At 46.0% G+C, this 25,379-nt stretch overlaps 1 protein-coding gene across 1 annotated transcript in view; it reads left to right on the forward strand.

Moving 5' to 3' along the window:
• The window catches only part of POLN (DNA polymerase nu), a 159,419-nt gene that overhangs the window by 16,473 nt on the left and 117,567 nt on the right, over positions 1-25,379 (forward strand). Inside the window, exons 4-9 of the mRNA XM_065877293.1 lie at positions 5,468-5,664; positions 9,067-9,179; positions 19,984-20,141; positions 22,715-22,783; positions 24,011-24,071; positions 24,765-24,829. Of these exons, the coding sequence (XP_065733365.1) occupies positions 5,468-5,664; positions 9,067-9,179; positions 19,984-20,141; positions 22,715-22,783; positions 24,011-24,071; positions 24,765-24,829 (663 nt within the window). The remainder of the gene's footprint in view (positions 1-5,467; positions 5,665-9,066; positions 9,180-19,983; positions 20,142-22,714; positions 22,784-24,010; positions 24,072-24,764; positions 24,830-25,379) is intronic.

Raw genomic sequence — 25,379 nt, forward strand, 5'->3', positions numbered from 1 at the left:
CTAGTGCTCACAGGGAGTTTGGCCATCCCAGGGCCACCGAGTCCAGTTGTTTAGAAAAGTAAGCCACCAGTCTTTGATCTGGCCCCAGCTTTCAGGTCAGAACTCTGAGCGCTATCCCTGACCTCTCATGGAGTATAGGGTGAAGGGTTTGTCTGACGTTGGAAGCCCCCATGCTGGTGTCCTACTCAACTCAGTCTTTAGAGTCTCAAAGGCCCACTGGTGGCCCCTATTCCCTTTCTTCCCCCTTCAGAGCCTCATATAGGGGTTTTGCTGTAAGATCATAATTTGGAGTCCAGATACAACAGAACCCAGCCATCCTGAGAAAGCCTTGGAGTTGTCTCTTCGTGGTTGGAGATGGTAGTGCGCTAATTGCTGTCTTTCAATCCATGGCCAGGACTTGCACTCCTGGGGTCAAAATAAATCCTAAATACTGAGCACTGTTGTGAAATCTGAGCCTTTGTCAGAAAATTAGGACCTTAACAGTATTCTGAGCTGAGACTCGCTTTGTCTCACTACTTATTAGCAGATCATCAATATATTGTAATAGAGTTCCATTTTTTCAGGCTTAGTTCCCTCAATTCTTTTGCTAACGAGTTTCCAAACAAATGGGGACTATCCTGAAAGCCCTGCGGAAGCACTGTCCAAGTGTATTGAGTAGCCTCCAGAGGGGCAGGGTCCCTCCATTCAAAGGCAAAACAGGTATTGAGGGACTTCCCTGTGGCGCAGTGGTTAAGAATCCACCTTCCAATGCAGGAGACGTGGGTTCTACCCCTGGTCAGGGAACTAAGATTCCACCTGCTGCGGGACAGCTAAGCCCACAGGCTCTAGAGCCTGTGCACCGCAGTGAAGATCCTGAACGCCACAACTAAGACCTGATGCAGCCAAATAAATAAATATTATATATATATATATATATATATATATATATATATATACACACACATTTTCCTCCCTTTCCAGAAGAAATTTTTTAAAAAATGGTATTGAGATCCTGGATGTAGAGAAATACAGAAAAATGCATCTTTGAGGTCCAACACAGAAATACTGAGTGCTTCCTGGCACTTGGGCAAGGAGGGTGTGTGGGTTTGGCACCACTGGGTGAATAGGGATGACTGCCTAGCTCACTGCTCGTAAGTCTTGCACAAACCGATATTCCCCATCAGCCTTCTGAACAGGGAGGATTGGGGTGTTACAAGGGGATTGGCAGGGCCCAATGACTCTGTGTTTTAGGAATTTGGTGAGCAGCTGTTGGATCCCCCTCAGGGCCTCAGGCTTTAAAGGATATTATCGCCAGGAGCTGGGGCCAGCTGGGGTTGTCGTTTGGCCATCCCACAGGAGGGTGCTCAGGACATTCCCTTTCCCGGTGCCCCTCCTTCCAGAAAAAGGCACACTGATTCCTGCCCAGGTGGTTCCTGGGCTGCTGGTCTGGTCTTCTCAGCTGTCTAGTGTCCCCTCAAGATGGCGGGTGGATCAGAGCAGCTAAGAGCTGTGTTTTCTTTGTTAATCTCCTATCCGTGTTGGCCTCCTTTGCCATGTCCTCGTTGTTATAGACGTTGAAGGCCTCCTCTACCAAGGTTCACAATGGGGTTTGGGGCCCAGCTTCAAGCTTTTGTAATTTCCTCCTGATATGAGAAGAGGACTGGGTGATAAATGGCATGGCCAATAGTGACCTCCCTTGTGCAGACTCAGGGTCTGTATTGGTGTACTTCCTGAATGCCTCTGTCACCCGACTCAGGAAGACTGCTGGGTTTTTATCTTTTTCCTGTGTAATCTCTTGGACCTTATCATAATTTACAGGCTTCACCATATGCCTTTTCATTCCTTCTGATAAACAAGTAATATAACGTCTCATCCTGGCTTGGCCTACATGATCCTCACAATCCCAGTTGGGGTCCTGTTGTGGGATTGCGTCACCAGTTCAATAAATCTGGTGCTGTGCGTTGGTGGCCACTAGGCTGTCTTTGTGTTCCCTGGCCTTTCTTAGTATACATTCCTTCTTGTCCAGGGGGCAACAGTGGTTCAGAATAACTGTAATTCTTGCCATGTCAGGGAAAACATTAACCCCAGCATGGTAAATTTGTCCCTAAACTTGTCAGGGTTCTGTGAGAACCTGCCAAACCCCTCCTTACGGATTCCTAAGTCTCTCATCAAGAAGGAGGCATGCACTCTAGTAATTCCCTATTCCCATCCGCTACTTCCCAGAGGGGGTAAAGGCCCTGTGGTGTGAAAGTGGGGGCTAATTTTGAACCTGATCAGGGCCCCATTGGGGACAGCACTGGGGGCTCTGGTTTCAGGGCTCCTGGCTAAATGGGGTAAGGTGGGGGTCGAGGGACTGAAGGTGATGTTGAAGGGGAAGAAGCCCAATGAGAAAGAGGCCCAATGTGCCAATGACTAGTTGGCGGTTGAAAGGGGATCTGTGAGAAAGTCTGGCTCTAAATCTTCTGGGGACAAAACAGAAATAGAGGCCACACGCACAACAGGAATCCCTCAAACCGGGGTCTTGATAAAGTTTCATAAAGGCCTGCATGTAAGGGACCTCCCCCCACTTTGGGGACTGCTTACAATATTTTGGTCCAGTTGTAAAATGGTGCTAAAGTTAAGGGATCCATTCTGTGGCCAGTTCTTCCGGTCACCCAAGGCATATTGGGGCTAGGCTGTGTTGCAAAAGAAGATGGTTTTTAAACCATCTAATTTAAACTGTCCCGAATTTTTAAGAGTTTTAATCTTTGGGGGCATTTCCCATGTTTACATATAAATCTGGCGGCTAACAAACAGATCCTGCAGCTGGATGGAGTCCTCAAGACCCGGCATAACAAAACCAAAGGGTGAGATGACAAAGGAAATCTCAGAACTCCCTTCCCCACAGTTGAGCACACAGGACAGAGAAATATTGGGGGGTTGTGTAAAGTTCACCTCAACAGGGGCCTCGGGGGCTGGGGGTTTAGATGTATGAAGTAAGGAAAAAGAAATAGGAGAAAGAGAGAAAACCTGCTCTTTCAGCCTGCCTCTCTGCGTGTGTCTATTCAGGCAGTCCCGGTCTGCCGTGCGCTTCCACAAGGGCCAGTGGAGAGAGGCACTCCGTCCACCACCCACCAGGGTGATCAGACCCAGAAACCAGTGCTGGTGGGACTCTAACCCACAACTGGGACTTTAACCCAGGAAAAAGAAGTTGAGAAGTTTGTGACGACTGGGCTTCCAGCCACTGCACAGTATGAGGATTGAACCTCTGTCACTCTCAGAAATCTCCCCTCAAGGAAAGCCCACCGGCCCAAGATCTGCACGGTATGAGGCAAGCCTCTCCCACCTCTGTCACCTGTCAGGGTGAGCCGGTGCCAGCCAGAGGGAGCATGGTCTCACCAACTAAGGAGTTAGGCTGTAGTTGCCCAACACTCACTTCTCAGAAGGATGCGACAGAGAAGTAGAGAGGACAGAGAAAGGGGTTTTAGAGAGAGGTCAGAAGAGGGAAAATGGAAGGGGAAAGCTGCCTGAATGAGGATAGTGACACCCCTGGGGCAACCGAAGGCAGACTTACCAATCCCTGCAGCACTGAAGCAAAGATTCAGGTGGCCACGTGTCAGCTGCAAGGAGGCTGCAATCAGCTGTACCAGATGGGCCCAGATCCTCTCTCAGAGGGGCAAGGAAAAAAAGAAGGCCCCACAGGTCCCAGCAGAGTTGCCAAAAAGTGTTACCAACCTGGGCCCTTGGACTCTTTAATCAATAGAAATCGACAAGAGGCCAGATGAGAATTTCAGGCAAGGCTTTATTGGGGCTCCTGGTACAGCACAAGGGAGCAAGAACAAGAGACAGGTTCCCTTGCCTGCCCCCTGAGAGGACCTGCTTGGGTCCTTAAATGGGGTAAAAATGGGGGTGGGTCTGTGCGTTGGGCATAAGGCACACCTTAGGGGTCTGCCCACCCCCTTGGTGGTGCCATGTGCAGAGATGATGCACCGTGCCCTGCTTTTGCTCCCAGCACCTCAGAAATGGCAGTTTGTGGCCTTTTTGTATCCTATTGCTTATTATTGTCCCAGCTTGCCCATGCATGCCGTTATTTTTAGTCACTTGTAGTTTCTTTGTATCCTATTGCTCAAGGAGACATTTGTCCAGGTGCAAGCACTCTGGTAGAGGATCCCAAGTCCCAGCCTGGCTCAGTTTTGCCATCTTAGCAGTACTGAATTTTCTGATCCATGAACAGGGGGTGGCCTTTCATTTATTTAAAACTTCGATTTCTTTTAGCAATGTTTTGTAATTTTCAGTGTAGTGTATAAATCTTGCTTTACCTTTCACTTTTTTTTTTTTTTTTGGCGGTACGCGGGCCTCTCACTGTTGTGGCCTCTCCCGTTGTGGAGCACAGGCTCCGGACGCGCAGGCTCAGCGGCCACGGCTCACGGGCCCAGCCGCTCCGTGGCATGTGGGATCTTCCCGGACCGGGGCACGAACCCGTGTCCCCTGCATTGGCAGGCGGACTCTCAACCACTGCTCCACCAGGGAAGTCCTACCTTTCACTTTTGAAAGGCATTTTTATGGGGTAAAGAATTATAAGTCGATAGTTTTTTTCTTTCAGTAGTTTAAAGATGTTATGCTGCTGTCTTCTAACTTGCTTTGTTTCCCATAAGAAATCTACTATCACCCTTATCTTTGTTTCTTTCTAGGCAATGTGTCCCATCCCCCCTCCCCAGCTTCTTTTAAGGTTTTCTCTTTATCACTGCTTTCAAGCAATTTGATTATGATGTAACTTGGTGTAATGTTTTTCATGTTTCTTGTACTTGGAGTTTATTAATCTTCTTGGTTCTACAGCTCAGCTTGGGAGAATTGACATTATTATTTTGAGTTTTGTAGTCCTTAAACATGTATGTGTCTCTGTTATGGAGGTCTTCTCTGATTTCTTTCATGAGTATTTTATAGTTTTCAGTATACAGATCCCATACGTGTTGTATTGATTTCTATCTAAGTATTTAATTTGGTGGAATAGTTATTATAAATGGTAATTTCTTTTTTAAAAAGTTTATTTGTACATGCTCATTGTTAGTGTATGGAAATATAATTGATTTTTGTATTTTGATCTTGTATCCTGCAACTTTGCTAAACTCACATATTAGTTCCAGGAGGTGTTTTGTTTTATTTTGTTTTGTAGATTCCTTTGGGTTTTCTACACAAACATTTATGTTATCTGTATATAGGGACAGTATAGTTCTTCCTTTCTAATTTATATGCCTTTTATTTCCTTTTCCTGCTGTATTGCATTGGCTAAGACTTCCATTATGATGTTGAATAGGGAGGAGACCAGATTTGGAGAGTGAGATCATGGGTTTGGCTTTTGACCTTGATTGTCATTAAAAGAGGTATTCATTTACAAATTTTAATATTAGGCCTTTTCTTTCTGCTTAATTAAAAAACTTGACAGATCTTTCTTGAATAAATGCATTGTTTATGTTTGATTTTGGAACTTTATTTTATTGTGTATTCACAGGCTCTGGCTTCCTCTGTTGAAGGCATTGTGATGTTACCAAGGAGCCATGCAGAGAAAGGCAGTGGTCCTCTGGCTGCCCCAGCCTCTGACAGTGTTCTGGAGGAAGGCTTCATGCCCAGTGATCAGTGTATCTACATAAAAACTGAGCCCTCTTCCATTTGGGACCAAGAACAAGAGGCACATCATCAATTTGCCAGGTAAGAAATCTTCACTAATTACCTTAAATCCTACTTATTCACCTGCTTTATCCTAATTTAGAGTTTCCCAAGCTCCAGTTTTAGTTATTTAAACTTTCAGAAGTTTTGTTTGAGCACATGAAAATAAAATGGATCTAAATGACAGAAACCGCTGCAAACACCCTCTCTCCCTCAAAGAGCTTCTGGAATGGAGGGTCCATCCATGGGAGCCAGCTCCGGGATTTGAGTCAACATCGCAATGAGAGGCTGGTGAGAAAAGCGTCATCTTAAGGCGTGCAAACCCACTGTCGCTGCGGGAGCCCTGGCTGATTTCCTCATTACACTTGTTCTCTCACTCACGGCCTTGGAAAATGAAGTTAACACTGCCTTCAAAGAGTAGATAGTCCTCAGTACCACCGAGATATTACTAATTTCAAAGCTTCATTCTGTGAAAATAGAGAAGAAATGTCTCACTTGTATTTCCTGCCTAGAATCTTAGAATTTCAGAACAGGCAGGGATGCTTCTGCTGCCCCTTCTCAAACCTGAAAAGTCTCGTCGTGGGTTGGAGCCTGTGCCCCTCATCACTGTTTCTTTGCTCACATTGTCAGCCTGACTCACTTCTGCTTTGGGTGGGGACATCCACTTCCTGTTTGCCCAGCCCTCTGCACTCAAGTCAGTTAGGTGCCTGGAAGGAGCTCCTTGAAGCCACTGCCCTGAAGAGGGTGAGAAGGTGGGGGCCTGGTCCTGGCCCTTCCTGCCTAATACATTCTCGCTGGGCTCTGGGTGGGTTTTAGGTAGTTGTTGTGTCGGTTCCAGCCTACAGATAGTGATGCTGTCTAGGCTAGGAGTGCCTGAGGCACTGGTTCCGCCTGTATTCCTCACACCAAGCCCCCACAGACATTTCCACCATAGGGGCCAACCACTGTAGCTGGACCAGCCCTTGTGGTTCTTCTGATCACAGGACACGCTTCAGCAAAAACCATTAGGGAATTTGAGGAACAAGATTTATCACTCACAAGTTCTGGAGAGTACACAGAGAGGTTATGGGTAGAGCAAGAGAGAGAGAGAGAGTGCATGGACCTGGGCCTCTGCCCTTATTAGGGTTTGAAGGTGGGGTGTCTAGGTTTTCACGGATTCACTCTTTACTGGCTAATTTAAAGCATAAGAGCAGGAATTAGGGCACAGGAAGGTTGAGAAGCCGTGTCATCACACAGTCGGTTATCTGGGTTACCCAGGGCTTTCTGGAAGAGGGAGCTTCATCTGGTTCCTTCTCTGGTTGTTTTGCCAGCAGCTGTGTTGCATAGCTGGCAACATGTCTATTCAGGATGGATGTCTTTGAAATGGATGCCTTGGCAATCAAAGCGTGATGTCAGGCATGTACACCACAGTGTGTACATGGGATGATGTTTGACAATAGAGCACTCTGCTCCCAAGAACCCGTAACCTTTTTTTCCCATAATTTTCTTTTGAAAGAACAATTGGGCAGGCTTTTTCTACGGAAGCCCTCTGTGAGAATAGGGCCCTAACATTCGGACAGCGCTTTCTGAATTCTGGATTTCTATATTCTACTCGACATTCTCCACTTGGACATCTGATGGTCACTTCAGCTCCGATCCTCCCTGTGCCTTTTGTTTAGCAGATGTGGCATAATTGACTTCTGTAACTGACTTAGAAAATACACTGTGTTTTAGCCACTTTGTCTTACAAGATATTCTTTGTGTCGCTTGTCCTTTCTTAAGCTAGAAATCAGCTAGGGTTTGTCTCTTAGTGGGAGAGATCATAGTTGTTAGATGGCCTTATTGAGAACTTCCGGGTTTCCAGCTACAAGAGCATCAAAGTGGGAGGATGCTCCAGTAGTCCCAGCTTAACTCCCTCATAAGCTGCCCCCACTCCTACACACCTCTCCAGGTCCAGCAGAGGCAAGACCTGAAGCTGTGCTGTCAGCAGTGGCCCTCTTCAAGGAAAATCAAAGTGAAAGCGCACAGAAAAATGCAAAAAGCCTGAAACTGTCTGCCTGCGGAGCAAGCAGAGCTAATCGGACCCCAGGTTTCCTTCTTCCTCAGCCTTATCTGAAGACCCTCACTGATGTATTAATAAGCAGTTACCATAAAGGGGGATTAATACCTTGGGCCCTGGCAGCAGCAAGATCGGGTCTCAGACCTCAGCTTTGCCACTTCTCACTTGTGTAAGGCTGGGAAAATTGTTTCACCCCTCCGAGCCTCAGTTTCCTCACCTGTAAAATGGATCTAGTGCCTGCCTAATGGGATTATGATGGGGTTTCAACACAACAATCCTCGTGAAGTGTTTAGTGTGGTATTCGCACATGGTGAGTGTTTGATAAACGTCAACTGTTATGAATCCCATATTCAAGGAGCTCTTGATTTAATGGGCCAAGGTAAATTACAGTATCGTAGATGTGGTCCCTGCTGTAGCAGGTGTGTGGCCAGGAGTACTAAAGGAACCGGGAACCGGGCAACTCCCTGCCCAGGGAATCAGGCACCTGAGCAGTTTGTAGAAATTGTGGGAGGGAAATTTTAGGCAGGAATACAGCATGTGCCTGTGGCCCTGGAGTGTGAGAGGACGTGCACAGTCTGGTGATGGAGGAAGGAGAATCCAGTGTGGGCAGAGGGTAGACTGGGGGTGTGCTGGGAGCGCAGGCTGGGGCCAGCTGGGAGGAGTCCAGGGTGCGTCGGCTCTGCTCAGGAGCTGGAGGCTGAGTCTGTAGGTGGTGGTGCTGCACCCAGGGATTGGCTCTGAACAGTTGTGTGAACTTGAGTTCATTACTAGCCTCTTTGTGTCTTGGCTTCATCATCTGTAAATTGCAGATAATAAGTAACACCTACAAAAAATAACGCAGGAGACTGCATATAAGAAGTTTATTTGGGGTCTTAAGAATCGCAGTTCAGGAGACAAAGATTCAGGAACCCCCGAAAGAGTGTTCTGGGGAAGAGAAAGAGTCAGGGACTTATAAAAACAAAAAGCCACAAGATTGTCAAAAGTTGCCTGGCAAGAATTGGGGATTGACTCTGATACAAGTCAGAAAAGATTTGTCCTTAAGGAATCACGAATTGTTTCAGGGTAGGGGTCTGACAAGTAGATAGGGTGTCCCGGGTTTCTGGCAGAGGTTCTGGATACCCTCACCAGGTTGAAAGGTCAGATTCCATCCAGGCTGAGACACATGAGCCCCACTTCCTCAGAGGCCTCCTGGCTGCGTTCTGGGGACTGAGCAATACCGTCCCTGTTTCGATTTTCCTTCCACACCTCTTAGGATTTGAGTTAATCTGTGGAAAGCTCGCAGAAGAAGAATGTCTGCCCATAGAACCGCATAAGTGACAGCTGTTAGTGGAGTAGTAATAATACTTTCCCAAGGTGAAAAGCTCCAAATTACTGTGTCAATCAGTGAATGTCTTTTCATCTTCTAGGAAGGTGCTGCTTCAAACACTGGAATGTAAATGTCCTGTTATTTGTTTTAACGCCAAGGATTTCCTGAGAACAGTGATGCAGTTTTTTGGTGATGATGGCAGTTGGAAGTGTGGTATGTTTTAGTTTTTATAATCTCCTAAACTTACCTTTCCAACAGTGATTCCTCCTGGGACTGGGAGCACGGCAAGGACTGCTGTGTTGCACAACTCGTGGGTTGGGGGTGGAAGGGAGGTCGCACAGCTGCGATGCACTACCTGTGTGGCCATGGGCCCTGAGCGAGAGAGGCACTTTCCCTCTGTTTTAGATTATTTGAATTTTTTCAAGTATATGTTACTTTTGTAATTTAAAACAGGAAAGGAGTAAATTATTCAGCATGGGCAGATGGGATTTGTTGTTACCACAAATAGCTTATATGTAAACTTTCTAAGAATTAAACTAAAGTCCAGAGTAATTAACATCAAAACAGTATAAAACACGTTTTTTATCTTTCATTTAAAATTGTAAATAAGAATTTTTAAAACCTTTTTTTTATTAGATGGACAGATATGTAATAAAGCAAATATTGAAAGAATGTTCATTGTAGATTCTAGGTAGTAGATATATGAGTGTTGACTGTACAGTTCTTTTCAAGTTGAACGTTTGAAAATATTCATAACAAGATACTGGAAAAAATCTTTTTATTGTACAAAACTTCCAACACGTACAAAAGTGCCTGTAATACGACAAGAAATGTATATTTGGTCTTTGTCCCTGGTTCCCAGCACTCAGCTCCCAAAACCCATATGGTCTCCAGAGTGAGGAGTGTCTTTTGTATGCTGATGGAGGACTGGTGCCTGGAGGCCCCCATGGCTTTAGGGTGGGCGTGGTCAACAGGAAGAAGAGGCACCATTAGAGGAGTGGTGCTCAGGAAGGGGAGCAGGGCTGGAGAGCAAGTTAATCACCAGTGGCCAGTGACTTAATCAATCATACTGATGTAACAAAACCTCCATAAAATCCCCTAAATGGTGGGGTTCCTAGGTGAGCTCGTCAAGGTGCTGGGAGCGTGGTGCACCTGGAGAGGGAGTGGAGGTTCTGCGCCCTCTCTATGCCTTGCCCTGTGCATCCCTTCCATCTGGCAGTTCCTGTGTTGTAGCCTTTAAAATAAATGGGTGTTGTAAATAAGGTGCTTTCCCGAGTTCTGTGAGCCATTATAGCAAATGATGGACCCTGAGGAGGGGTCGTGGGAACCCCCTATTTATAGGTACAGGAGGCCCTGGACTTGGGGCTGGTGCCTGAAGTGGGGCCGTCTTGTGGGGCTGAGCCTTGACCTGCAGTGTCTGCACTAACCCCAGGTAGTTTGTGTCAGAATTGAATTGAGTTGTTGGACACTGGCTGGCGTGTGCAGAGAACAGCAAGTGTGTGGTGGGGAAAACACAACAGAGTACACAATAGCCAATTTCAACAGCTATCAACTATGTCCAGTCTTCTCTCCCCTATAACTTCCCACATTTCCAAATCTCTATCCCCTGGGTTATCTTGTAGCAAATCCCAAGCGTCATATTATTGACCTGTAAATATTTCAATTAGATGAGTAAAATATGAGGATTTCATTTTTCAAATGATGCCGTCATCATCTCCCCACAAAATTAACCATAATCTTTTCATATTGTTAGCTATCCAGTCAGTGTTTGTACTTCCCCAGTTGTCTTTAAATATTTTTGTTTGTTTGTTTTTGTTGTTCACAGTTTGAATTGGGATCCAAGCAAGGGTTAGTGTTATCCTATACTTGGGTTGGGTGTTTCTTTTACTCTGTATATTCTCTCCATCTGTTGTATTTTCTTGCAATTATTTTGTTTTTTTGTTTGTTTGTTTGTTTTTGATATGTGGGCCTCTCACTGTTGTGGCCTCTCCCGTTGTGGAGCACAGGCTCCGGACGCGCAGGCTCAGCGGCCATGGCTCACGGGCCCAGCCGCTCCACGGCATGTGGGATCCTCCCGGACCGGGGCACGAACCCGTGTCCCCTGCATCGGCAGGCGGACTCTCAACCGCTGCGCCACCAGGGAAGCCCCTATTTCGTCGCTTTTAACAGACCAGGCTTTTGTCCTGTAGGATTTCCCTTTCTTGGCATTTAGCATGTTCTCTCTCTTCTATTTCTTGTAAATTGGCAATGAGATTCAGTGGCTTGATCAGATTCAGACTAGATTTTGGGAGTGCAAGACTGCTTCACAGTCCTGACCCTAACTCCGAGTGGTGTTGTGTCCTTCTGTCAGGAAATACATAATGTCTGTTTGTTTATCTTTTCTGTGATGTTTGAATTGTTATTGTGACTTCATATGTTGAATCTTCTCCATCTTTCCTATTTATCACTTTACCTAGAATCCATTTTCAGTCTCTTCATTTTTTAATTTAAAAAAATTTCCTCTTTCCCAGCTTCATTTTAAGAAAACTTAAGGGAGTTCCATGGTGTTCTAGTGGTTAGGATTCGGCACTTTCACTGCCATGGCCCAGGTTCATTCCCTGGTCAGGGAACTGAAATCCTACAAGCCACATGGTGTGGCCAAAAATTTTAAAAAATGAAAATAAATTTAGGAACTTCCCTGGTGGCACAGTGGTTAATAATCCACCTGCCAATGCAGGGGACATGGATTCGAACCCTGGTCCGGGAAGATCCCACATGCCATGGAGCAACTAAGCCCATGTGCCACAACTACTGAGCCCACGTGCCACAGCTACTGAAGGCTGCGTGCCTAGAGCCTGTGCTCCTCAACAAGAAAAGCCACCACAATGAGAAGCCCGCACACCACAATGAAGAGTAGCCCCCACTTGCCGCAGCTAGAGAAAGCCCACACGCAGCAACGAAGACCCAAAGCAGCCAAAAATAAATAAATAAATAGATTTTTTTTAAAAAGGAAAAAGTTTAAAAAAACTTTTTTTAAATATAAAAATACTTACAGCATTATCTATTGCACTTATTTGCTTTTGTATATTGCCAGTTTAGTTTTTATTTCAGAAATTTTGTTTTGTTTTGTTTTACTTTGCTTTCCTGAATTCTTTCATTTCTTCATTAAGCTTTTCTTTTACTAAGCCACCTAATCTCTTAAGTATTTCTAATTCTGAGTTCTTTGTTTTTCATAACTTCTATCATTCTCTTAATTTTTCTTAGCTCATTTAAAATCTGTTTTGTTGGCATTTTTTTTTCAGTTACTGCCATTCTCCCCAGTGTGAGGCTTGTCCTGGTGACTTCAGTTTATTAGTTATAAGAGTTTATAGGGACCAGCCCCCAGACCACTCCAGTGCTGTCAGAACTTCCCCACAGATTTTTCAAAAATATATGTTGAGCGGGAGTTCTTCTCGCCCTGCCCTGGACGGTGCCCCTGGAGCACCCAGGTCACCCCTCCGGTGCCTGAGGCTGAGCAGTGGCATCATTTCATGTTCCCAGCGAGCCCCTTGGATCCCCACTGTGGTGGTGCATCCAGTGAGCAGCTCTCTTGGGGATCAAGATGCCATGTGGCTGACAGGGTCTTGGTGCTCCAGCTGGGTGTCAGGCCTGAGCCTCTGAGGTAGGAGAGCCGAGTTTAGGACATTGGGCCACCAGAGACCTCCTGGCTCCAGGTAATGTCAATTGGTGAGAGCTCTCCCAGAGATCTCCATCTCAAAGCTAAGACCCGGTTCCACTCAACAACCAGCAAGCTCCAATGCTGGACACCCTCTGCCAAACAACTAGGAAGACAGGAACACAGCCCCACCCATTAGCAGAGAGGCTGCCTAAACTCATACTAAGTTCACGGAAACCCCAAAACACACCACCGGACACGGTCCTGCCCACCGGAAAGACAAGATCCAGCTTCATCCACCAGAACACAGGCACCAGTCCCCTCCACCAGGAAGCCTACACAACCCACTGAACCAACCTTACCCACTGGGGGCAGACACCAAAAACAACGGGAACTACAAACCTGCAGCCTGCGAAAAGGAGACCCCAAACACAGTAAGTTAAGCAAAATGAGAAGACAGAGAAATACGCAGCAGATGAAGGAGCAAGGTCAAAACCCACCAGACCAAACAAATGAAGAGGAAATAGGCAGTCTACCTGAAAAAGAATTCAGAGTAATGATAGTAAAGCTGATCCAAAATCTTGGAAATAGAATGGACAAAATGCAAGAAACGTTTAGCAAGGACGTAGAAGAACTAAAGAGCAAACAAACAATGATGGACAACACAATAAATGAAATTAAAAATTCTCTAGAAGGAATCAATAGCAGAATAACTGAGGCAGAAGAATGGAAAAGTGACCTGGAAGATAAAATAGCGGAAATAACTACCACAGAGCAGAATAAAGAAAAAAGAATGAAAAGAATTGAGGACAGGGCTTCCCTGGTGGCGCAGTGGTTGAGAGTCCGCCTGCCGATGCAGGGGACATGGGTTCGTGCCCCGGTCCGGGAAGATCCCACATGCTGCGGTAGCGGCTGGGCCTGTGAGCCATGGCCGCTGAGCCTGCGCGTCCGGAGCCTGTGCTCCACAACGGGAGAGGCCACAGCAGTGAGAGGCCCGAGTATCGCAAAAAAAAAAAAAAAAAAAAAAGAATTGAGGACAGTCTCAGAGACCTCTGGGACAACATTAAATGCACCAGTATTCGAATTATAGGGGTCCCAGAAGAAGAAGAGAAAAAGAAGGACTGAGAAAATATTTGAAGAGATTATAGTTGAAAATTTCCCTAATATGGGAAAGGAAATAGTCAATCAAGTCCAGGAAGTGCAGAGAGACCCATACAGGATAAATCCAAGGAGAAACATGCCAAGGCACATATTAATCAAACTATCAAAAATTAAATACAAAGAAAAAAATTTAAAAGCAGCAAGGGAAAAGCAACAAATAACATACAAGGGAATCCCCATAATGTTAACAGCTGATCTGTCAGCAGAAGCTCTGCAAGCCAGAAGGGAGTGGCAGGACATATTTAAAGTGATGAAAGGTAAAAACCTACAACCAAGATTACTCTAGCCAGCAAGGATCTCATTTAGATTTGACGGAGAAATTAAAACCTTTACAGACAAGCAAAAGTGAAGAGAATTCAGCACCACCAAACCAGCTTTACAACAAATGCTAAAGGAACTCCTCTAGGCAGGAAACACAAGAGAAGGAAAAGACCTACCATAACAAACCCAAAACAATTAAGAAAATGGTAATAGGAACATACTTATCGATAATTACCTTAAATGTAAGTGGATTAAATGCTCCAACCAAAAGACACAGACTGGCTGAATAGATACAAAAACTAGACCCATACATATATACTGTCTATAAGAGACCCACTTCAGACCTAGGGACACAGACAGACTGAAAGTGAGGGGATGGAAAAAGATATTGCATGCAAATGGAAATCAAAAGAAAGCTGGAGTAGCAATTCTCATATCAAACAAAATAGAGTTTAAAATAAAGATGATTACAAGAGACAAAGAAGGACACTACATAATGATCAAGGGATCAATCCAAGAAGATATAACAATTGTAAATATCTATGCACCCAACATAGGGGCCCTCAATACATAAGGCAAATGCTATCAGCCATAAAAGGGGAAATCAACAGTAACACAATAATAGTAGGGGACTTTAATACCCTACTTTCACCAATGGAGAGATCAACCAAAATGAAAATAAATAAGAAAACACAAGCTTTAAATGATACTTTAAACAAGATGGACTTAGTTGATATTTATAGGACATTACATCCAAAAACGACAATACACTTTCTACTCAAGTGCTCACGAAACATTCTCCAGGATAGATCATATCTTGGGTCACAAATCAAGCCTTGGTGAATTTAAGAAAATTGAAATCATATCAAGTATCTTTTCTGACACCAATGCTATAAGACTGGATATCAATTACAGGAAAAAAAACTGTAAAAAATACGAACACATGGAGGCTAAACAATATGCTACTAAATAACCAAGAGATGACTGAAGAAATCAGAGAGGAAATAAAAAAAAATACCTAGAAACAAATGACAATGAAAACACAATGGCTCAAAACCTATGGGATGCAGCAAAAGCAGTTCTAAGAGGGAAGTTTATCAATACAATCCTACCGCAAGTAACAAGAAAAATCTCAAATAACCTAACCTTACACCTAAAGCAATTAGAGAAAGAAGGACAAAAAAATCCCCAAAGTTAGCAGAAGGAAAGAATTCATAAAGATCAGATCAGAAGTAAATGAAAAAGAAATGAAGGAAATGATAGCAAAGATCAATAAAACTAAAAGCTGGTTCTTTCCAAAGATAAACAAAATTGATAAACCATTAGCCAGACTCATCAAAAAAAAAAAAAAGGGAGAAGACTCAAATCAACAGAATTACAAAAAAAGAAAACTACAGGCCAATATCACTGAACAAAATACTAGCAAACAGAATCCAGCAGCACATTAAAAGGATCATACACCGTGATCAAGTGGGGTTTATCCCAGGAATGCAAGGATTCTTCAATATATGAAAATCAATCCATGTGATACACCATATTAACAAATTGAAGGATAAAAACCATATGATAATCTCAATAGATGCAGAAAAAGCTTTCGACAAAATTCAACACCCATTGATGATAAAAACTATCCAGAAAGTAAGCATAGAGGGAACTTACCTCAACATAATAAAGGCCATATATGACAAACCCACAGCCAACATTGTTCTCAGTGGTTAAAAACTGAAACCATTTCCACTAAGATCAGGAACAAGACAAGGTTGCCCATTCTTACCACTATTATTCAACATAGTTTTGGAAGTCCAAGCCACGGCAGTCAGAGAAGAAAAAGAAATAAAAGGAATACAAATGGGAAAAGAAGAAGTAAGACTCTCACTGTTTGCAGATGACATGATACTATACATAAAGAATCCTAAAGATGCCACCAGAAAACTACTAGAGCTAATCAATGAATTTGGCAAAGTAGCAGGATACAAAATTAATGCACAGAAATCTCTTGCATTCCTATACACTAATGATGAAAAATATGAAAGTGAAATAAAGGAAACACTCCCGTTTACCACTGCAACAAAAAGAATAAAATACCTAGGAACAAACTTACCTAAAGAGACAACAGACCTGTATGCAGAAAACTATGACACTGATGAAAGAAATCAAAGATGATACAAACAGATGGAGAGATATACTATGTTCTTGGATTGGAAGAATCAACATTGTAGAAAATGACTCTACTACCCAAAGCAATCTACAGATTCAGTGCAATCCCTATCAAACTACCAAGGGCATTTTTCACAGAATTAGAACAAAAAATTTTACAATTTGTATGGAAACACAAAAGACCCCAAATAGCCAAAGGAATCTTGAGAAAGAAAAACGGAGCTGGAAGAATCAGGCTCCCTGACTTCAGACTATACTACAAAGCTACAGTAATCAAGACAGTATGGTACTGGCACAAAAACAGAAATATAGATCAATGGAACAGGATAGAAAGCCCAGAGATAAACCCACAAACATATGGTCACTTTATCTTTGATAAAGGAGGCAAGGATATACAATGGAGAAAAGACAGCCTCTTCAATAAGTGGTGCTGGGAAAGCTGGACAGCTACATGTAAAAGAATGAAATTAGAACACACCCTAATACCACACACAAAAATAAACTCAAAGTGGATTAAAGACCTAAATGTAAGGCCAGACACTATCAAACTCTTAGAGGAAAACATAGGCAGAACACTCTATGACATAAATCACAGCAAGATCCTTTTTGACCCACCTCCTAGAGAAATGGAAATAAAAACAAAAATAAACAAATGGGACCTAATGAAACTTCAAAGCTTTTGCAAAGCAAAGGAAACCATAAACAAGGTGAAAAGACAACCCTCAGAATGGGAGAAAATATTTGCAAATGAAGCAACTGACAAAGGATTAATCTTCAAAATATACAAGCAGCTCATGCAGCTCAATAGCAAAAAAACAAACAACCCAGTCCCCAAATGGGTGTAAGACCTAAATAGACATTTCTCCAAAGAAGACATACAGATTGCCAACAAACACATGAAAGGATGCTCAACATCACTAATCATTAGAGAAATGCAAATCAAAACTACAATGAGGTATCACCTCACACCAGTCAGAATGGCCATTAGCAAAAAATCTACAAACAATAAGTGCTGGAGAGGGTGTGGAGAAAAGGGAACCCTCCTGCATTGTTGGTGGGAATGTAAATTGATACAGCCACTACGGAGAACAGTACGGAGGTTCCTTATAAAAGTAAAAATAGAACTACCACATGACCCAGCAGTCCCACTACTGGGCATATACCCTGAGAAAACCATAATTCAAAAAGAGACATGTACCCCAATGTTCACTGCAGCACTATTTACAATAGGCAGGACATGGAAGCAACTTAAGTGTCCATCGACAGATGAATGGATAAAGAAGATTGGCACATATATACAATGGAATATTACTCAGCCATAAAAAGAAATGTAATTGGGCTTCCCTGGTGGTGCAGTGGTTGAGAGTCCGCCTGCCGATGCAGGGGGCACGGGTTCATGCCCCGGTTGGGAAGATCCCACATGCCGCAGAGTGGCTGGGCCCGTGAGCTGTGGCTGCTGAGCCTGCGCGTCCGGAGCCTGTGCTCTGCAACGGGAGAGGCCACAACAGTGAGGGGCCCGCGTACCGCAAAAAAAAAAAAAAAAAAAAAAGAAATGAAATTGAGTTATTTGTAGTGAGGTGGATGGACCTTGAGTCTGTCATACAGAATGAAGTAAGTCAGAAAGAGAAAACAAATACCCTATGCTAACACATATATGGAATAATTTTTTTAAAAAAGGTTCTGAAGAACCAAGGGGCAGACAGGAATAAAGACACAGAATTAGAGAATGGACTTGAGGATACAGGGAGGGGGAAGGGTAAGCTGGGACAAAGTGAGAGAGTGGCATTGACATATATACACTACCAGATGTAAAATAGCTGGTGGGAAGCAGCTGCACAGCACAGGGAGATCAGCTGCTGCTCTGTGACCACCTAGAGGGGTGAGATAGGGAGAGTGGGAGGAGGATGTAAGAGGGAGGGGATATGGGGATATATCTATATGTATAGCTGATTCACTTTGTTATACAGCAGCGACTAACACAGCAATGTAAAGCAATTATACTCCAGTAAAAATGTTTTTAGGGCTTCCCTGGTGGCGCAGTGGTTGAGAGTACGCTTGCCTATGCAGGGGACACGGGTTCGTGCCCTGGGCCGGGAAGATCCCACATGCCGTGGAGCGGCTAGGCCCGTGAGCCATGGCCACTGAGCCTGCACGTCCGGAGCCTGCGCTCCGCAACAGGAGAGGCCACAACAGTGAGAGGCCCGCGTACCGCAAAAAAAAAAAAAAAAGTTTTTAAAAAAGTAAATTATAATTAAAAAAATGTTGATAAGGGCCCTTAATTTTGGAACATTACAGCTTTGAAAAGGCAAGTAGAATGAAATAATCTGGCTCGGTCAGTGTTGGCAGACATGGTTACATGAAGTCATGAGGGCTGACTTGGGCGGCAAGTAGCCAGAGTGCATACAGACTTCCTGTCAACCCAAGTTCCATATCTGCCAACATAGGAGACGTCCCACGCATCAAAGTGATGATACTGGCTGCTTTGGTAAATATAAATCTCTTAGACTACTATGATTTAAAGGTGCCAGAAAATATATTTAGTGTGATGTAATCTAAGATTACAGTTTTATTTAAAGGCAGAGTCCTTGTTTTTGTAAATCACACTTCAAAGTGTTAAAGTAACTTCAGAAAGCAGTCACTTAGGATTCAGACTTACGTCTCAATTTATCAGTCCCCATCCTTTTATAACCCCTCTCCATGTCTAAAATACTCTGGTACTAAAATGTACTTAGCAAATATCACTTTATTTTATTTTTTTAATAATAGTAGGACATACTCTTATAGGGCTCTTTTTTTTTTTTTTAATTTGGTTGCACCAGGTCTTAGTTGCAGCAGCGGGCTCCTTAGTTACGGCTTGTGGGCTCAGTTGCGGCAGGCGGGCTCCTTAGTTGAAGCTTGCCAGCTCCTTAGTTGCGGCTCATGGGCTTCTTAGTTGTGGCATGCATGTGGGATCTAGATCCCTGACCAGGGATTGAACCCGGACCCCCTGCCTTGGGAGCATGGAGTCTTATCCACTGTGCCACCAGGGAAGTCCCCATCACTTTTATTTTTTGAAAAGCACCTTCATATGTGTCCCGTGGATACTTACAGTGATTTTTCTCCCAGTTTTCAGACAAGGAAACTACACTTAAGGGGTGATGTGGCCTCCCAGGCTCACGGGCAGCCTTCTACCACCACTCTTTTCACACATCATGGCGCAGCACACGAGCTGTCTCACAGGGTTTCCTCACCTCAGGGTGACTGAACAGAATGTCCGGTATCTTCATCCTCGCGTACGCTGCCCACCAGCCACCGTGTGCTCAGGCAGCTCCACCGCTCCTCCTTCACTCGAGAGACTTTTTTCCTGACACTCCGATGCAGGGTTAGGGGTGGCCTGGGAGGCAGCCCAGCAGGAGGGTGGAGGAGGGGAGGCTTGGAAAGAGTGGACGCGGGGACATGTGTGGTTGAAAAGAGAGGTGTGTGGGGCAGAGAGAGGCTCCAGAGCAGGGAGAAAAGTTGGGAAGAGAAGGCAGGGGTGTGGCTGAGGATTCTGACTTCTGTCTCTTTCAACATTTTTGAGAGAGTTACTTTGGGATGGATTCCCCATGGAGATTGGCTGTGTGGGACCCGGTTTGTGGGGGCCACTCTTATCAAAGGCTCAGCATTCTTTAGGAGGGAAGGAGCATCACTTGGGTACTTAGGTCTGTGATTTGAGGGGATGGTAGTACCGTAATTATTAATTTGAACCTTGAGAACCTTGTTAAAGCAGGGAAAATATAACTATTCATTTTTCTTAGAATGATTAAATGATCTTTTTCTCTGTAGTTGCTGATTTTGTAGGGCTGGATCCCAGAATTGCTGCATGGCTTATAGATCCTACTGTTGCTGCACCCTCTTTTGAAGATTTAGTGGCAAAATACTTTGGAAACTCCATCACAGTTAAGGTGAACAGCACATACGGAAATTCCTCAAGAGCGACTGTGGTGAGTTGTTTTAAGATAAGGCTTATCAACCTTAATACAACCCAAATTTTCCTCTAGGAACTTCTTCTACTTCATAGACAGTCCAGTAGTAAAAAGAACATTGCTGACATTCATTTTTACTTAATCAGCAGAAATGCTGTTTACCCTGACATTTCTGATAGAGGATACTGAATAAAGATGGGTGATTTCTGTCAACTGTTCCTGGGAGGTGCCATCCGAAGAGTGGTTCTTCTAAATGGATTCTTTGTGTCAGAGAGTCGCCAGCTCTGTGAGCAGAGAGCTGCTTGTTTATAAATTCTTCATGCTGGTGACACAGCTGCTGTGGCTGAGGCCTGGGAAGGCCTCTCCTCAGTCCCAGCGGGGAGAATTGTAAGACTGCCCAGGTCTGTCTCTCTGACCACCTCTTTCAAGATGCACCCAGTTGTTAGGAACCACTGTCTGGAGAAGCACGGGTGCTTGCAGCTCTGGAACCTGCCCGGAGCCCAGCAACAGGGAGACTTGACATGGCCGCACAACAGGGCCAGAGGAGGCGTCCCAGCGGGAGCAGCGCCGGCCACCATCAGGCCACTCTGTTCAGACTTCCCGGGTGTAAGTTAACAGGCACATGTTAAAAGCACGACTAGAAGGCCACACAGGAGGCCATGTGAGCCTGCCCTGCGTGCCGGGGCTGAGCTGGGGCTGGTCGCTGCTTGGGGTGCTTGATCCTACAGACCCGCAGTTGAGGAGGGATCTGTGTCAGATAGAGGCTTGGGGTTGGAAATACAGAAACTCAGTCTCCCTTAATTTAAAAAGAGATTTGTCAGAGGAATGTGGGGTAGCTCAGAGCCTCAGAGGAAAAGCAGAACCAGGCTTTGGGAAGACAGGCGTCAGGCGGGTCTGGGGACCCAGGCAGCAGGAGCCCACGGGCCGGGGGCCAGCAATGAACTGTGATCATTTTCTCTACACGTCACTTTTGTCCAAGACTCAAAGCTTTAGCACTTAGAGTCTCCTTTCCACGACTGTGTCACATGTCCACCCCTCGGCAGGGCAGGCAGGGTGTGGAGATTGGCAGTCTCCCCAGATCCATGCTGCTGGAGTGGGAACTTCCCCTGACACAAGCCGAGATATCATTGCTGAAGGAGGGAGCTGTCCGCCTCTGTGTTAGCCCAGGTTTACAGAGGAGAACCCAGGTGCAGAAGGGTGCATGTACACGCACCTTGCCCAAGGTCATGGTTCAGTTCAGAGTTTGGATTTCTGACTCTAAAGTATAGTTTCTTTCCAGTATACACACGTGCAAGTTAGGGATGGGAGTGGCTGCACGGAACAAAGCACCAGCTCCAGCGGGTGTGTTTTCTCCCTGGCGAGAAGTTGGAGCCCCTCACCCAGGCCGAGCAGCTGCTCCCAGAGCTGTGCGACTCAGTCGCTCCCCGCGCACCGTTGCCTTATGGTCCCACCGGGAAGCTTCGCCCGAGGCCCTCCTCCACACGCCAGGCGGGAAGGAGGCTGCCTGGGATGAACTTCCGCTCGTGTCTTGTTAAACAGGGCAGCAATGCGTCTGCTGGAGGTGGAAGGCGGCCCGTTGCTCTGCAGGGTCTCCTGCTGCCCTGGAGCAGTGGTATGAAAGGAGGGGAAAGGAAAGCGCGGTCCGGGTCAAGGAGCAGCAGGGAAGCAGTGAGGACTCATGAGAGTGCGGCTCCTGTCCGGGAGGCGGGAGACCTCGGGTGGCGAGAAGGAAGATGACGACCGTGGGGAGACAAGCTGCGGCCGGGCTGAGCCGCGAGGGGCCAGAGCTCCGCCACCGAGTGCGAGCCGTCCTGGGGAAGCCTCGCGGCTCAGCGCTGCCGTCGGGGAGGCGCGTTCAGGCAGCAGGGCGGTGGCCGTCTGCCAGTCACAGCCGACGCGTTCACGTGGACGTGTTCGTGGTGCCTCCCAGCTAGTGGTTCCCGGGAGAGCCAAGACCCGGGATGGCGTCAAGACAAACGCGAGGTGCACAGCCAGTCGCCGATCATCGTGGCGGGGGTTGGCGGTGTGTCTGTCTCTAAACTGAGGCTGGGCGCCTGGAGTCTGGGGGGCCGTGTGGCAGCAGGAGGGGTGCAGTAGGGACGCAGGGCTCTGCGCAGGGGGGCAGAATTCGACTGACTGTCGGGGCCGCGGCTCACCGCCGCCCTCCTGGTCAGCTGGACACAGACCCTGTTGGCCCACCTCCCAGGGTCTCTGTGTGTGTCTGGGACGGGGACCGGCGATGAGTGTGGGCGAGGCACAGGCTCCCAGACGCCCACGGTGGGTAGAGGGGCAAGCCGAGGGGCCAGGTCTGTCTCTACCACCATGCGATCTTTGCACCTTGGGCACTTAGCTCCTTTGTGGGTCATTTCCTGTAAAATGAGGAAAACTGGGTTGGGGAGAAAGTAAGAAGCAATAGGTAGCTTGAATTTGCCTGAAAAGTATCTTCCGAAGTGTGGGAACTGCTCTGCTTGAGGCGATGGGTGGCGGCACCAGACGTGTGCTCTCTGCCGAGGAAACACTGCCGCTTCCTAGAGTGTGACGAACGTTGCTGCCAAATGTGCCTGATGTTGAATTCTTTTGATCTTTTAAAGAATCAGAATGTACATGCGAACCTGAGGGTGCTCTACGGACTTACGATGGGCCTTTGTTCCCAGCTCAAGGCAAGGCATTTCATTGTAACTTCACTGTCCAAGGGCTGTCTTTCATTCACAACCATGCTCACAGGAAACAGTACCCTCAGTGTCTTTGTGCACGAAACGGGGTTCTGAGGCCAAGTGAACCTGCGCATCACTCATAGAAGGGCGGTCCAGATGATAAGACCTGAAATTTTTTAAATGTTTTCTATAGGTTGACAACAATTGTAACATTTTTTTAAAGACTCAATTCAATTGGAATGTTTCTAACTCTGCAGTTAACGTAAAAGCTAAGAGTTTATTTCAGTTAGTAGTGATGGACACAGCTCCACTCAGTCTCATTGGGAAGCAGAGGTCATTTGAAGGACCTGTCAGGAAGGGTTGAGTGAAGGCACTGTGAACCACAGCAAGGGCAGGAGTCAGGGGGCCAGAAGGGACGGAGAAGTCTGCAGGGCAGGCACTGGCTGGAAGCTTTCCACCCCTGGGCTCAAAGGGTGGGCTGTTACAGGGACCCTGGGAAAGCAGTGGCCCTGCAGGGGGCTGCTGGCCAGGAGCTGGGTGCCAGAAGTGGTGGCTGCAGGCCAAGGACTGGGGCCAGAAGTGCACTGTGGGCTGGCACAGGGGAAACCCGCTTCCCTCGCCTCCTGCCCCTGAATGGGCAAAACCAGCCCGAGGGCAGGGAACGAGCCCAGCTGATGTGGCCTGGAGGGTATCTACCCTTCTTCCAGGGCCAAGAGCAGGACAGAGGATGGGTCCTAGGGGCAGCCGAGAAGGTGAGGGCACAGCAGAAGGACAGACGAGGCAGAGGGCTCTCAGATGGAAACCCTGATAAAGAGCGTGGGAGGTGATCCGAGTAGATGAAGGTGGTGCACATCTCCCCACGTTAATTTATAAAGTCTGGGCAAAATCAAGGAAAATTCTAGTTAAATTTTTGGGAATTCAGAAAACCTATTTTGAAATTAAAATGGGAGACTAAAAGTCCACAAATACCTAAATCACACTTAAAAATAAGAAAGATTAAAGAAAAGTGGGAGTGGGACTTGTCCTACCAGGTATTTCTGAATATCTCTACTAGGGCTTGGTAATAAAATAGGATACTTGACAAAAATAGGGATTTTATTAGGAAGGAGGATAGGGGAACCAACCATGCCCGCCAGAGGAGTTGCTCAATGAAATTAAGTAGGCTGTTCAGCAAACGCAGGTAGAAATAATAGTTTAAAAGTAACACTGATGTCATTTCTTCCTATGAAACAGGTTTACGGTTTATGGCAACTGTTTTGTACTTTGGAGCTTCCTCTGATACCAATTTTGGCAGGTAAGTTACCCTAAAGATGATGCCCAGTCATCCTTCTAGAGAGTTCTTTGTACCTTTTGGGAAGACTGTTTTCTCTTGACTTAGTTTGGGGTGGGCAGTGCATCATATGGGCACCGAAGAGGTAGTGAGCCCTTAACTTTCCCTTTCTCTAACAAGAGGGATTGGACCGCATCACCTCTTGGGCTAGAAGGACTCTAAGGTTCTAACATCTGGGTCACGTGGTATCGCTTCTGTACTGCCTGTTCTGCAGGTGGCCTGCCAGACTCCCACAGCCCTGAGAGCAGTGGTGGGGGGAGGAGGCCTGTCTGGATGTTTTCCAGGTCAGCACTTGTCCTGGTCCTGGTGTGATGGACCCTTCTGCTTCGTGAGAACCCCCTGCAAGCACTGTTGCAGGCCCTGCTCTGCCTTTGCTCTTAGGCCCTGACCCGCCCTGTCCTGCTGGGCACCTGGGAGAGCAGAGCCTCGCCCAGCATGGCAGCTGAGTGGCCGGGGGTGACTCTCCATCCAGAGTGTCCCCATGCCCACTGCCACCATTGCTGGGCTCCAGTACTGACCCTCATGGACGCTGCCGAGCTCGCACTGTCATCTTGGTCCTCATCGGGGGATGAGGCTTGCTCCTGGCACTGCAGTCTTTCTCAGAAATGATTTGTTGCTGCAGTACAGATTTTTGTCTGCTTTGGTTTTGAATCACAGTGATGGAAAGCTACAGCATTCAGGTGAACAAGGAAGAGATGAAGAGGACTTCAGCACTTCTTGGGGTACATTCTTCTGTCAGACTGTTTGCATGTGTTAGCTCTCTCCTGTCTGATGAGTTGGTCCCCTTGGCAGTTCTCGGGTGACTTTCCTTTTCTTCCCTTCCTTGTTTGTCCCAGACTGATGTTGGCACTGTTCCTCCTATCTCTGACTCCTGCAGGGGAGTACCACGCTTTGAAAGGATTGAAACAAGCGTCACATCTGGGTACTCTCCATGTGGATGTGTGCATGGTTTAATGGATACCCACTGACATTGCCCCTTGTAGTTGGTGACGTTTCTTGGATTCTTTAAAGAAGCAAAATCAAAGTTTCATCTAGGTTATCCATTCTGCTGGTGTACAGTTGTTCATAGTTCTCTCTGATAATCCTTTTTATTTCTGTAAAATTGATAGTAATTTCTTTTTTTTTTTTTGGCCTCACTGTGAGGCTTGTGGGATTAGTTCCCTGACTAGGGATTGAACCCAGGCCCTTGGCAGTGAAAGTGCGGAGCCCTAAACACTGGACTGCTAGGAAATTCCCTGATAATAATATTTTTCACTTAAATTTCTGACTTTT

Source organism: Phocoena phocoena, chromosome 5 (genome assembly GCF_963924675.1).
Source record: "Phocoena phocoena chromosome 5, mPhoPho1.1, whole genome shotgun sequence".
NCBI classification, from domain to species: domain Eukaryota; kingdom Metazoa; phylum Chordata; class Mammalia; order Artiodactyla; family Phocoenidae; genus Phocoena; species Phocoena phocoena.